The sequence below is a fragment of the Poecile atricapillus genome, chromosome 22 (genome assembly GCF_030490865.1).
Source record: "Poecile atricapillus isolate bPoeAtr1 chromosome 22, bPoeAtr1.hap1, whole genome shotgun sequence".
Taxonomy (NCBI): Eukaryota; Metazoa; Chordata; class Aves; order Passeriformes; family Paridae; genus Poecile; species Poecile atricapillus.
The window spans coordinates 2,428,395-2,442,766 of NC_081270.1; the positions used below are offsets into that span (position 1 = coordinate 2,428,395).

The 14,372-nt window shown below is 43.6% G+C and overlaps 1 protein-coding gene across 4 annotated transcripts in view; it reads left to right on the plus strand.

The window, feature by feature from the left end:
* Positions 1 to 14,372, plus strand: part of MIB2 (MIB E3 ubiquitin protein ligase 2) — a 38,746-nt gene that overhangs the window by 14,243 nt on the left and 10,131 nt on the right. For 3 of the 4 annotated variants that reach the window (XM_058855073.1, XM_058855070.1, XM_058855071.1), the window contains exons 4-10: positions 5,563 to 5,669; positions 7,414 to 7,608; positions 8,836 to 8,978; positions 10,573 to 10,680; positions 11,746 to 11,850; positions 12,490 to 12,652; positions 13,451 to 13,584. In XM_058855073.1, the coding sequence (XP_058711056.1) occupies positions 5,563 to 5,669; positions 7,414 to 7,608; positions 8,836 to 8,978; positions 10,573 to 10,680; positions 11,746 to 11,850; positions 12,490 to 12,652; positions 13,451 to 13,584 (955 nt within the window). The remainder of the gene's footprint in view (positions 1 to 5,562; positions 5,670 to 7,413; positions 7,609 to 8,835; positions 8,979 to 10,572; positions 10,681 to 11,745; positions 11,851 to 12,489; positions 12,653 to 13,450; positions 13,585 to 14,372) is intronic. The other variant, XM_058855072.1, reaches the window with a different exon arrangement.

The following is a 14,372-nucleotide window of genomic DNA, read 5'->3' on the forward strand; positions in this document are numbered from 1 at the left end:
GTAGAGCAGGATGTAGTGTCTGATGATGCTTCGGTGGCTTTTTGGTTGGGTGGTGTTTTTTTTTCCTAAATCATTTTGCCTTTTTTAACTTTTTTTTTTTTTTGTGAGTGTGGGTGGTTGAGTGGTTAGAGAAAATGTGATATAAATTAACTTTTTGACAAAAACAACTCTAGGCATAGTCCAGAGTGCCTGGTAACCAAATCTTTATAAAAGCAGCACTATTCTGTTTTACATTGCTGTGTGTTAGCAGGAATAAGGATCTTCAGAATAACAAGCAGCTGATAAAAAATGGAATTAAAACAAAATAAAAAGAGACACAGCATGAGCCTGTCACTTACGGCAGTGATTTCTGGGAACCTCCATAAAGGGGTAAGGATAAAACAGCAGTTTAATTGGCTAATGGAACTTTCCTGCTGTTCCTGCATGGCAGGTATTGATTCCAGCTGTGTTTTGGGATGGAGAAGAATTAGAAATTTTCCAGAAAGAAGTTCCCTGTTATGGAAAGCTGCAGTTTTAAAGCTGAATGAAAGGTTTGTGTTGTGGTTCTTGGAAGTCACTCAGCTTTTGGAGCAAACAGGTCAGAAATGGGTTTGGTTTCAGGGTTGGACTAAGGGTGGCACAGTAACTGCAATAAATGTGTGTTTTCTGCAGCTTTCACACAGGGAGCTAGCAAATCAAATCCCTTTTACTCAGAAATGCCTTGTGGTGCAGGGGCAGGAAGCAGTGGGAACGTCTTTGCTTTAATGCAAATGTGATTTGTTGGTCCGGGGCCCTGGAGAGTGCTCTGCATTAAGGATGGAATGTCCTGGTGTGAAACAAAGGGCATGGAGCACCTTTGAACAATGCCAAGGAGAGGATTTCTGTAGAATAGGGGAGGTCTGAGCTGTGGAAACACTTTCCCTTAGGCACTGCAGCATCCTTTTCAAGAACAGAAATTGCCTGCTTATGACTCACTGGGACTATTGCTTAGATCACTAATCTCTCTTTTTTTTTTTTTTTTTTCCTTCTAAATTAAGTAGAAGATAAAACCTTCAGCAGTTCCCTAAGGACAAAAAAGAGAAAATCAGAGTATTTAAAAGTTGTGATAAATGCTGTGTGGATTTGGGTTTTGTTGTTGAGTCTCCTTTAGAGACCAGGATTCTCCCACCTCCTTTCTCTGGCAGGGTGTGGGGATCCTTTGCTTCTTCACAAATTCCTGCTACTGCTGCTAGAGCCACCCCTGGCCACCTGAACCAGGCAAGGCCAGAACACCCTGTTTGTAGCAGGTCACTAATCCCAGGATTTAGGAGGATTTAACCCCAGACAGGCACTGCAGAAGACTCACAATCAGTTTTCTAAAGAGGCTTTGAAGACACCTTTACCTGAAGGCTATTTCATCTCTTAAAATGACCTGAGTTTGAACTTGAGGTGATAGGAAGTGCTGATTTTTTTTTTTTTTAATTTTGCTCTTTGAGGTAATCACTCCCTGACCTCCTAATTTATTTTTTATTGGTCTTGTTTGATTTGAATTTTATGGCTGTTGTGGCAGAGGCTTTCATCCTTGGCTTAAAAGGATGGAACAGCTAGGTTTTACTGAAGAGCTTTTTTCAGAGTTGTATCCATTTGCTGATTATGTACTTAGTAATTGGAAAATAAATCAATGTCTGTGGCAGGGCAGCAAAGCAAAGCTCATCAAGTTTATATTAGAGCTGGAAAAGTCAGGCACACTCTGGTGAGTTGTGCAAATAATCAAATGTGAGATAATCTCATGCAAAATATGAATGTTGTTACATTCCCATGCAGAAACGTTTTGCTTGGATCACCTGCTCAGGCTGGGGCTGAGTTGAGTTTCAGATGTGGTACATTTTACCCAGGCTGTGTTCTAGCCTTCTCCACCAATAAATCACAACCTCAGTAGTTTTTCACAAGCCCTGGTTTGTTTTTTTTCCCTGGCAAACAATGGAGCTGGAGGAGCCAGTTAGTTGCACAGGGAAATGTTTTGTGTAACCAAGCACAAGAAATACAAATATTTTCTCCCATTGTGTTTTATCCTGTAGTCATAACAGAAATTGCAGTTATTTTCATCTATAATTCTTAAACCAGCTCTGTCTGGTGGAGTTACCAGCTGGATTTGGAAACCAGATCCAGGAACAAGTGTGTACTCTGATTTAGTGCAGACCCATTCAAGGCAGCTTTAATAATCCAGCCTCCCATCTGTGGCTGCTTCTGCTGAGGGTTGAACTAATCCAGCAGCTGAGTGACAATTGCTGTATGTTTCATTACTGGGCAATAAAGGGATGCAGGTTTATTTACATAGTAACCTTCTCAACAGGGTTTATGCAGTGGCAGTTTAAGCTAAGAAATTTGGGTGAGGAATATTTGGAATCAAATTAATTTATTAATATGAATTTATTTTTTATCTGTTAATGAATTTGTGTGATTTTACTTTAGGAAAAAAATCACGGTGATTTACAAGATAAACTGTCTGTGCCTCGTTAAAAACCCCCAAACTTGAACACCAAGGTGTATTGTCATACTGGGGCTTCCCTTCTGTAATTTGGGTTATTCTGTTTGATTCCTAGAACCGGGATGGTTTTTCCATGACATAATTTATCTTTATCTTTTCTGGAATTACATGATCAAAACTGCAAGCAAGAGAAACCTTCACTGAACCAGCTTTAGCCTGGATTTTGAACTAATAATGATGTTTGGAGGATGACAAGATATTTTCACTCTGTGTGCTCAGAGGTGTTTCTGCATCTTCTCAGTGCAATATTCTGCCTTTAAGTGCTCTGGATGAATATCTCTGAGAGCACAGTTGTGAAAAACTGTCTGCAGGAGCCCTTTTGGTTTGCATGTAGTAGTCTTGGTCTGAAACCTTTCCTGCTGTGGCTTTCCAGAATAGGATTTGATCCGAGTTACTTTGGGGGTTACCAAAAAAACACAGCTTTTACTTATAAGGATGTATTACAGAGATACAGCTGGTTTTGTGAAGAACTGGGCCTTGTCAAGGAAGGAGAGGATTGAAAAGAAAAAAATCTAGGTAAAGACAGTTCCTGAAATAGGTTTCTGTGATCCTGATCTCTCTCCAGCGTCCTTGTCTTAGTCTGGCTCCTGCTTGAGCAACCAGTAGCCATCTGTCAGAACTGTCTCCCTTTATCCTTTGCTGGAAGAGCTTCAGGAAAAGCTTTGCTGGAGGATTAGAAAACCTGGAATTTCTTGCATTGACATCACTTTTGCCTGTAGTTACTGCAAGACCTTCATGTTGGCTTTTCTGGAGGTAGATCTTGGTGTGTCCTGGCAGGGATGTGGATTTGTGTCTGCAATGAGTTGAAAATCTGGTTTAGAGCTGTGCCTTTCTGAAGGGATTCATGTGATATTTATGGCCTGCCCCCTGGTTCCTGGTCCCCTTCATTGTGTTTATTTCTTCAGATAAGAACTTTGTGCAGCAGAAAGGTCTCACAAAACACATCAATGATGCCTGGTGCGAAGGCACTCTGGCTTGCTGCTGCAAATTAAAAGTAGTTTTTGTTTCAATTTCTCCAGATCAGTTGATTTGGATCTCCCATCCCTCTCTTTAAAGCAGGGGTGATGCTGCTGTTCCAGATGCTGCAGCAGAGTTCTCAGGGATGTCAAAAGCCAAATAAGCACCTCAGAGAAACTTGAGCACAGGCAGAACATCCCCAGGGAGTGGTTCCCATCATGCTGGAGAGAGCCATAACTTCATTCTGTACAGTACATGCTCCCAAGTGCTTTCTGGGCTCTGCAGTAATTTAATATCCTTGGAATTTGTAGGGCAGAAATGGCTGCAGACTTGTGCTATGACAATCAACATTGTTATTAAAGGCAGTGTCACAGTGATTAAATTTATCCTGGGGGTATTTTTGCATCACACTGAGTAACTTTGGTAGTTATCCAGTATTTGGAGCAAAATGTTGAATTAGATTAAAACCTTGGTAAGAATCATTGGCTGAGGAGATCTGGTGCTTGCATCACTCTGGTGGTGCTGGTCAGCAGTGGTTTAACGCAGGGTCAGAATTTTGGTAAGGCTGGGGAAGGAGGACAGTTCTGGTGGGTGGCCCACAGCATTTTCAATCTGACAGAGGATGAAGTTTCTTACATTTTCCTTCTTTAAGGAAGCTCAGCTTCCTAAATTGATCACAGCTTTGTTTTTTCGGTCCCCATCCACAAATTTCAGAGGAAGTGGCAGGTTAATGTGAGTGTTGAGCTGGGGAATGACCACTGTTACATGATAATCCAAGAAGGTTTTTCTTCTGCTAAGAATAGAATGAGTGGTGGGTATTTTGCTATTTAAACATCTTAAGCTCAGTTTGGTGCTTTATTTTACTGTCACTAAGAATCTTTGCATTGAATCCCATCCCATGTGAGAGAAGGGTTTGGAACAGAGAATTATTATTTTTATCACTTTGTCTCAGGGCTTGGCTCAGACATCTTTGATAAATTTTTAGAAGAACATTGAACAAAATGCAGTGAGAACATCTAAGCTGTTTCAGAGGCTGTACCCAAATCCACACTGGTTTTTGAAGCCAGTCTGTAGTGCCTGACACAGTCCAATAAAATGAATGCTGAGCAGTGGCTCTTTATGGCTGAGCTTTTTCCTCCACTGTCATTATCTTCTTTCATAACAATATCCAGCCTTGATGGTGCTTAAACCAGACATAATCTCAACCCTCCAAATACAGAGCCTTCATCTTTCTCCTGTTAAGCTCCAGCCTGGGTAATTAATGAACATTCAGTGATTATAAGAGCAAGGCATAAATAATCTCTCCCTCTTTTGAAACATGAGGTGTAAACTACAGGCGGGAGATCTGGAGATAGGTTAAGAAACGTAAAAGACTTAAGCATTTGCTGGATAAGTAAACAGTAAGTTCAAGCATAAGCTTTTTATCTTCTCGAGTCTCCACCTTCCCTCTGGAGGTATTAGATGGAAAATAAATGCAGTGCTCTGAGGTCAGCCCTACCCCCAGGAAGCTTCCCCTCCCCTTGCCCTGTTGAACAGCTGCTGAACTTGGGTTGCTCTGTCTGGGCTGGGAGTTGCCAAGAGCCTGGCAGGGGCATGGATTGGGGCACTTTTGCAGTTACCTAGAAAAGGGGATTGTACCCTGGGTGAGCAACTAGGCAGGTCCCTGTGGATTTTGGTGGCTTGGTAACTCATGAGAAGGCTTTGTGGCAGCCTGGGGACAGCACACACAGAGCCAGCAGAGAGATTGCTGTGACATTATGGGAATTGGGAGCTGCTTTAACAGGACATCAGACCCCCTGTTCACTATCACGTAGGTACCTTTCTTTTTCCCTGCCGCTGGAGCGGGGTGTGGGGTGCAGGTGGGAAGGTCTGTGGGAGTCTGGGAATAGTCCAGCCACAGCACTGCTGGTGTGAACTGCTCTGATTTTCTGGTTACAGAATGTGCTGAGCTCCATTAATGCCTCTGTGCAGGCCCAGTAATGTCCATTACCCTAAAGTGAAGGATGGTCCTCATGTGACAGCCGTCAGCTGGAACAGAGCTTTGTCAGTGTCTGTAACAATAACAAATTCGCTTATTTCCTCTGATTTTGTTTTTCCAGGGTCCTAGTGAGCCCTCGACAGAATCTGACTCGCATCACATTAAAAGGGACTTTCCAGGGGGCTAAAGTGGTCCGTGGGCCTGACTGGGAGTGGGGTAACCAGGATGGTAAGCTGCCTTTGGGATGTCCTGTAGAACACCATTTGAGTATACATATATATATATGTGTGTGTATATATATGTATATATATATATATATATATGTGTGTGTATTTTTTATGTATATATGAAGTATTCTTTTATTTTTGCTGGTTAAATATCCTCATCCTGAGCAGCAGCTTCTAGGGGACTTGCTCAGGTGCTGCAGGTGCCTGTTCTTTAGAGTAATTAATATCCATTGTTTCCTTGTGTTTGTTGTTTGTCACATATCTGTGACATAAACCACATCCAGGGTGTGGGGAGGAAGTTTTGCTGCTCATCTTTCATAGATGTGAAAACCGCTGGGAACCATCCTAGAACTTCTTGTGTAAAATTGTAAATGCACACCATGTTACAAGAAAATGAAGACTCCTCTCTTCTTGAAAAAGCTTTAATTGATAGTGAAAAGTTTGTCTGATTTTGTGTACAGTATCTATTTTCTTTTGGTGTTCTGTGGAGTGTTCTTATTTGGATACTTTCAAGAACAGTGAGGAGAAATTATCTCTAAGGAGGGTTTCACATGTTGCGCTTGATGAAAGACTCTGATTACTGGAGAGTGGTTCCAGCTTTCTACAGGAATTGAAACCTTCAGGCAGAAAATGCAGTGGGACAAAAATGCCTTTTTAAAGCTGCTTTTGGGTAGTAATGCCTGTCCACAGGTCCCTGATAGCAATTTCTGTGTGGTCGTCCAGAGCTAAGGGACCTTTCCTGCCCATTTGTCCCAGAGTCCTGCACACACACTGTGGTGTTTACAGCTCCTTTTGCCCCTGAAGAATTAAGTCAAAAGTTCAAAGGTTTCCAAAGTTGACTCTTCCATTTATTGCAGCTCTGAGTTCAGCGGAGGATGTGGATTCTTGCAGGGTCTGAGTGCAGAAGCAGCTTATGCTCAATACAGCTTATCCATCCTTTTGAGATCAGAGCAGCATTTACATGTCTGAGACTTGTGTTGCTTATGGTGGTGCTGACCTGAAAGCAGCTCCCTGAGCAGGAGCAGTGAGAGGAACTCTAAATCCACCCCTCAGCTGTTCTCTGGTTTTGGTGGAGCTGCCCCCATCCACAGCCATGGTCTTGTCATGAGTAGAACTGCCACCAGCGTTTGTATTGTGCTTTTTAGATGTGCTGGTAAATGAGGAATTCAGCTCCTTCAAAGCTGTTAGATTTCAGGACTTTGTAGACAATCAGAAGTTCCTCAGTCAGACAGATGTTGCTGTCCCTGTTTGGGGAAATGCTGGGACTTGCCCAAGTGCACCACAGAGTGACTGTGGGGTTGGGAATCTGCAAACCCTGGTTGCCTTCACAAGGCTCAAGTGTTGTCCCTTGGATCAGAGCACAGCCCAGTGCTCAGCCATGTTCACCTCCACACATCCATTCTCCTGTTCTGGATTCTTCCAGCTGCTCCTTATTTGAAAAAAACAGAGTTTATTTGGTGTTCCCCCACATGGATGATGTTGGGGAGAGATTTAAAGATCCTGGGTGGGTTTTACAGCACTGCTGTAAACTTTTTTTTTTGTTGCCACAGTGTGGTGCCATGACACCATGTGTGTGTTCTCTAACTAGGCCATGCTCCTGCACAGCAGGAATTCTCCACAGAATCATTCCAAAATGAACAGCTCACTGGGTTTCAGCAAATTTAATGCAGAGATTCCCTCCTAAGTGGTCAAAATGAGTTGTCTCATGATCCAGTTTTCCTGATTTTCACTTCTTTTCCCCTCAGGGGGTGAGGGTAAGACTGGCCGTGTGGTTGATATCCGGGGCTGGGATGTGGAGACCGGCCGCAGTGTTGCCAGTGTCACCTGGGCAGATGGAACCACCAACGTCTACAGGGTGGGCCACAAGGGAAAAGTGGACCTCAAATGTACTGTGGAGGCTTCTGGGGGCTTCTACTACAAGGAGCACCTCCCAAAATTAGGTGGGTAGAGACAAATCTTTGCTGAGTGAAGTCTTTGTTGAGAAGTTGTGATTGATGTGGCCATTGGCACTGGAGACATTTTTTGTTTGGAAGACATAAAACCACCTCCCAGTTTTCTAAAGTTCCCCCATAATGACCATCATTTGAGAGAATTTGGTTTGTGTGTCAACATACTGCTTGATCTCAGAGTGCTTCATGAAATATTTTGGACTTCCAGTAGTAAAACCATCAGATACCCACAGCTGGTATCCCAAGGAATACAAATTCTGCTGGAAATGCAGGAAATTCCCACTCTGTTACAGAGAATTCAACTTTTCTCAGTTTAGTTACATTTGCAAATCCAGAGCTTTTCATTCTTCAGGCAAGCTGTTGTCCACTGTGCTTTTAGAGAGCAAACACTCTCCTGGTAGAGCCAAAAGTGTGTTCAAATGGGGAATGTGACCAAAGGGAGACTTTGAAGAATGGAACAGACAAAAATTAGCAAAAGTTATGGGAAAAGGTGATGTCTGTACCGACAACTTGTCCAAGGAAGCTCCTTGTGCTTTTGGACTTGAAGCTTTTTTTTTTTTACCCAGGTGTAATTTAGTTGTGGGATTGTTTTTCTTTTAATGAAGTGCAGGGACCATCTTTGGCTCCCCTGAAGGAAACAAGAGGGGCCTGTTCTTGTGTTTGCAGCAGCAGAATCAGCGTTTTTATCAGACTTCAGATAAAACTTTTCAGGCAGATTTTTATCAGTCTTTCTCATACTTTTCTCTCCCTGAGCAGTTTGGCAAGAACATGAGGCGAGGGAAGGGTTGGATGAGGAACTTACTTCTGGGGGTATGGCTGCATGGGAAGGGTAGGAGGGTTAGGAACTCCTCAGAGTGAATTCTGTGCCTGCCTGTGGAGAGCAGAACTAATTTTGGGTGCTGTGTGGGTGTGACTGAACAGCAGTTGTGGGTGAGTGGATTGCTAAGAACAGTTCCTGGTGTCTACCACAGCCTGAGAGGCATTCCCTGCTCTGCAGAGGGACAAAATGTATCTTGTTAGAGCTGCTTATGCTTTATTAATATCCAGTTATAGTTAAATCCTACTGATTCCTCTGCTGCCCTATAGAGTGTATAGGGCATGAAAGGGGGTTTTCACCATTCTGCCCTAATTAATTTTCAACCCTTCTAACAAAGTGAGGCGCCCAAGATGTGTGACTGCACCCTGCATGCCTGTGGGTGCTGTCCTTGTTGTCCCCAGGGAAACCAGCTGAGCTGCAGAGGAAGGAGAGCACAGACAGGCATCCCTTCCAGCACGGGGACAAAGTGAAGTGCCTGCTGGACATTGACATCCTGCGGGAGATGCAGGAGGGCCATGGAGGCTGGAATCCCAAAATGGCTGAGGTATGTCCCTGGATTCTCCCTGGATATAATTCCAGCCTCTCCCTCATTCTGCACTGCTCAGGAAGTTACCTGAGAACATCTTCATGTGACCTTAAAGTTGAACTGAATCACAAATACGGATTTTTTTAGTGATAGGACACTGGAGTCAGAATTATTTTTAGGCTCTGTTGGGTGAGAATGGCCTTGTGGATCCCTGCAAAAGTCTTGGAAGAAAAAAAAAAACAAACCAAAAACTGCTGGTTTGTTTGTTTCTAAATGAGCCATGGATCTTTTCTTTGTTGTTCTGGATCCATTCCTTGTTTGGCTTCTTTTGTTCTGTGCATTACTGGTAATTACAGTTATGTGTTTTGTCAACACTGGGCTCTGTCCCTGACCACAGCTAAAATTTCTCAGCCCATATCATATTTTTGGAGCTTAGTCTTGCCTTTAAATTGAAGAGCCACCAGTCTGCAGTCACCTGTTGTTTTAAAAAAAAGCCCAGAGAGTAGAGGAAATAAAGATAGATACGGAAGCTATTACTGTAAATAACATGAATAAATGCTGTAAAACTATCAAGATATGTTAAATATCTATCCTGGCCCAACCTGCCCTATAGGTGGGCAGACTTTTTGAAATCAGGCTTTAAAATGTCAAGGCAAATTCTGTCATTTCAGTTTCAAATCTCTTAACTGAGCATCAGCCTCTTTTTTGGTTTTTTTTTGGTTTTTTTTGTTTTTTCAGCTTGGCAGGCAGGAACTTGTCATCTTCTGATGAACTGTAACAAAGCTGCCAGTGGTGCCATGAGATTTTTTTGTTCCAGCTCAGGAATACACCCCTTAAAACTATAGATTTTGGGTGTTGCTGTGTCTGTTGTTGGTTGTTAAACCTCTGTGCTGCTGAATTCCTGTTGTTGGGGAATGCAGGGGAGAGGGATATTAAACCGAGAAACAGGAACCTCCTGTCACCTCAGAAATTGGCATTTTTTACCTCTTTATAAACCATGAGCTGCTCAAGACCTGCCAGAACAGCAGATCTAGAACCCTGCACTGCACAATTATATTTTGTTTTGTGTACCTTGCCCCTTTTCTCCCTCTCAGAGTTTGCCTTGCTCGTATTTTATAATGCAGAACAACGTTGGATTCCCTACCCACCTCTGTCATTTGGAAAAAGGAAAACTTGTGCTGCATTTTCAACCATTTCTGCACTTACTCCTATCCCCCTCCTCCCCCAATATGCTGCTCTTTCAGAGGGCCTTTCAGAGGAGCTTTTCCCCTCCTTTTTGCAGAAAATTTCATGCAAACATTGGAAATGCTGGGATTAATGGGAAAATACAGAATTTAGGATTGGGAAGTGGTGGGATTCACAGGCAAATGCAGAATTTAGGACTCAGAGGAATTTAGGATTTGGAAATGTTGGGATTAACACAAAAATGCAGAATTTAGGACTGGGAAATGCTGGGCTTAGCAGGAAAATACAGAATAAAGGTTTGGGAGCACTGTGGATGGGAAATGCTGGGTGATTTAGCCATCTATACCTTGGTTACCTTCTTTCCCCACTATTAAACAATGTGATTTATTTAGGGGCTTTCCCCTCCTGTTTTTATTTTTGTCAAAAGTTCATTGGCCAGACAGGGACCGTGCACAGGATTACAGACAGAGGGGACGTGAGGGTCCAGTTCAACAGTGAGACCCGCTGGACTTTCCATCCTGGAGCCCTGACCAAGGTAGGTGCTGCATGTGGCCTGGAAATGCTGCAAGGAAATCACTGAACCTGCTGGGTTAGGGCTCAGTGTGTCCCCAGCAGGTGCTGAAGGAACACCCTGCTCTTCTAAACACAATTGTCCTGTTTTATGAACTTTCGCATTTGCAAGTCCTTAAGGTAAACTCCATTTCTTAATTTCAGCTTCCAGTCCCTCATCCTTCTGCAGCTGCCTTGCCTTTGTAATGAACCTTTTCCCCACATAATTTCCCTTTGATTTTTTTTTGTTCTTCCTTTTTTTGTGTCTCCATGTTGTTCTTTTTTGCATCTTTGTCTCACTTCTCTCTGATTTCTTCTGAGTCTTTAATCCAGCCCTTCTAATTTTCTGGCTGCATTTCCAAAGCTCACAGCTCTGGCCTTCCTCTGAGGTTTGGGGACTTGAGAAGCAGATGATTAGAAATAGAGATAGTTAGGTATAGAAGAAGCTTCTGGAAAATCACAAAATCCTGATCTGAGCAAGGTTACAATGCTAAAAACTCCCAATACCAGTGGAAAACGCAGTGTCAGACTGTTTACACAAAATTAGTCTGCTCTAAAAAGTGTGTTTTGATACTGATCCCTTCCTAGCTCAGTGAGCAGCGTCTGGCAAATTACCAGCACAGATAAACCCTGGTTTCCCTTTTCAGTTTTAAATAACAAACAGATTTAGCTTCCTTATTAAAGCAAATTAAAATCTCCAGTGCCAAGCCAGGTGTAGCAAGGACCAAGAAAACTTCCATGCTTTATCCGGTATTAATTATAAATTATTTGGAGCAAAATAAATTAAGAAACGGCCTGTTCCAAATTATTTCCCTACTTAAATGTGCACTTGGCTTAAAAGAGAAGTAGATTGTGTTTATTTTGCAGTTCAGTGGTTACAGTTTTCTTGATAGTTGCATTTATGTTTTGCAGTGCTGTTTTTTGGCTCAGCAGGTGTCTTGTTTTTTGGGATTTTGGGAGTGGGGTGGAGGGGCTGATCACTATTCATTTTTTGTCTGTGTGTGTGTGTGGCTTCATTCCCCAAAAGCTTATGACTTTCTTTTTCTTGTAGCTCAACACCTTTTGGGTTGGTGATGTGGTCCGGGTGATAGATGATATGGAAACAGTGAAGCGGTTCCAACCTGGTCATGGGGAGTGGACAGATGAGATGGCACCTGTGAGTGCGCGCCAGTTCCAGGACAGTCCAGTAACCTCCTGAGCTTCCCCAAGCCCTCAGCACTTAGACATGGGCTTGTAACCCCCAGAATTCTTGCAGGAAAGCCCCTGCCCAGCCCCTGGTGCTGGTGGCTCTTGGTAACACCATCGTGTCCATGGCACCCAAACAGGACAAGAGTGAATCCAACAAAAAGGATTTGGCTGCCACCAGCTCATGTGAGAGGTTTCCATCACCAAAGTCCTCTTATGCCCTCCCTGGTTCTCTGGAACGAGGCCAGGAGGTGGAAAAATCAGCCCAGTATAGCTAAAAAGTGGGATACAGGTTCCTCCAGGAGCTGTTAAAGCCCAGAGGAAACCATCTGCAGTCCCAGCTTGATCAGTTCTAATCAGCACCTCCTTCCCAGCCATTTCCAGTGTGTCTGGGAAAACCCTTCTAGGGCAAACCAGTGAAACAGAAACTGGTGAGAACCCTCTGGTGTCCTCGAAGTGGGAGCTGTCTGCGCGTGTGTCACTTGTCCAGTGCTTCTTTTCACACAGCAGGAGCTGCAGCTTTACGAAAAAAACAAACAAAAAAACCCCGGCTTTGAGTCTGAGAACTGCAGCTTTGGGGGGGGAAAAAAATCCTCTTTTTTCCTTGCAGACCCTGGGGCACATTGGGAAGGTGATCAAGGTCTATGGGGACGGAGATCTGCGAGTGTCAGTAGGGGGACAGTCCTGGACCTTCAACCCTGCCTGCCTGACAGCCTACCAGAGGGAGGAGGAGGCCAACCTGATGACCACGGAGAGTGCCAAGGAATCCAAAAGTGAGGGACAAACCTGGTCCCCCAGGGGCTGGGAGCTCTTTGGTACAGCTCTTTGGATGGTGGCAAAATCCAGATGTTCTTCCCTGGATGGAGAACTAAAGTCTGGCTGTGCCTTACTGGGCAAACAAAGCTGGTCCTTAAGAAAATGCAGGATTCAGGATTTGGAAGTGCTGGGATTAATGGGAAAATGCAGACTAAAACCCAGCTGTGCCTTACTGGGCAAGCAAAGCTGGCCGTGACAGGAAAATACAGGATTTAGGACTGGGAAATGCAGGGTTTAATGGAAAAATGCAGAATTTAGGACTCAGAATTGCTAAGCACAGCTCTGCCCTAGATTCAGTATTTCCCTCATCCTTGTATTGTCTCAGTTCCCTGTTCCATCCTGTTTCCTGTACAAAGACACTGATTCTTGAGGGCTTGTGAAATATTCCCAGGTCCGTGTGTGGAACTGTTGTGAAATCAACAATTTTTTTGCCTAATCTGCCCTGAAATTGAGTTTGAGATCACATGGTACATGGAGAGGATATTTTCTGGTACTTTGCACATCTGTTCAGAATTTTTTTTGTGGCTTGACCATCCTTATTTCCTCTGGGTGTCAGGATCATGTGGGAGAGAGCACAGACTTGCCAGGATTTTTTTATTTTCCTGATGTAGATGGATCTGGAACTGTTTGCTCAAATCAGACTTGAGACAGAACTTGCAAAATTTTTAACTTTGCACTGCTGGGGAGCTGTGACACCTCTGTCCCCTCAGACACTGAAATGTGTGGTGACAGGTCCATTTTTGTCTTTTTTTCAGGTACTTTGGTGACTGTCCTGGAGAAGCTGCTGTCCCAGAGGACAGAGTCAGAGCACGCAGGGTGCCTGGTCATTTGTGCAGCCCTCAACAACACAGCCAAAGTCCGGGAGCTCCTCCAGAAATACCCAGACAAGGCAAGTTTGGAGGACAAAAATGGCTATTTTTCCTTTGTTTCTGCTTTTTAAAACATCATCATAAAAGGCTGTAGTCAAGCAGGGGAAAGGATGCTAGAAAAACAATATATTTGTCAGGCTTAGTGATATCTCCTAACAGTTGAGACATTATTTTGCTGCAATTTAGGATTAAATTCACAAGTTAAATGTGTATATTTTATGCCCCTGATTTGTGGCAATAAATTTGTACTAAAGTCCTTGCACTACGTTTCCCAAGCTGGCTTTTCCCAGATTTCCTGTGTGGCCACTGCAGCTGTAGAATGAGGGGGAGAGGGGTTTATCTGTAGGAAAACAGGAGCAGATATCAGAGGATCTGCTGGAAAAGAAAGGCAGGGGTTGTGTCTGGCTGCGCTTGTCCTTAAAGGACCTTGTAAAATCACATTGTTGGAATCAGGAGGCAGAAAAGCTGCCCAGATCTGTGCAGTGTCTTATCTTATGTCTGACTGGAGCAGGAACTGGGCTGGACTCATTGCTGGACAATTTCTGTGCTTGCAGTGTGCCAAACTGTCAGGATCACATCTCCTGAGACCTCCTTCAGGGAGGGGCTCGGGGTTTAGGAACAGGGGAGAAAAAAAGTGCCACCAAAGTCTTTCAGTAGTGTGTCCTTGGAAACCATGGGTGACAAAAAGAGGTTTTGCTGTGGCTGTGGGGCTGTGACCCAGGATCAGCTCTGGAGGAACCCCTGTGAAGCTGGTTTAGTGGTTATTTGTCTGATATTTATTATACTTCTTTATTTATAAACTTTATTT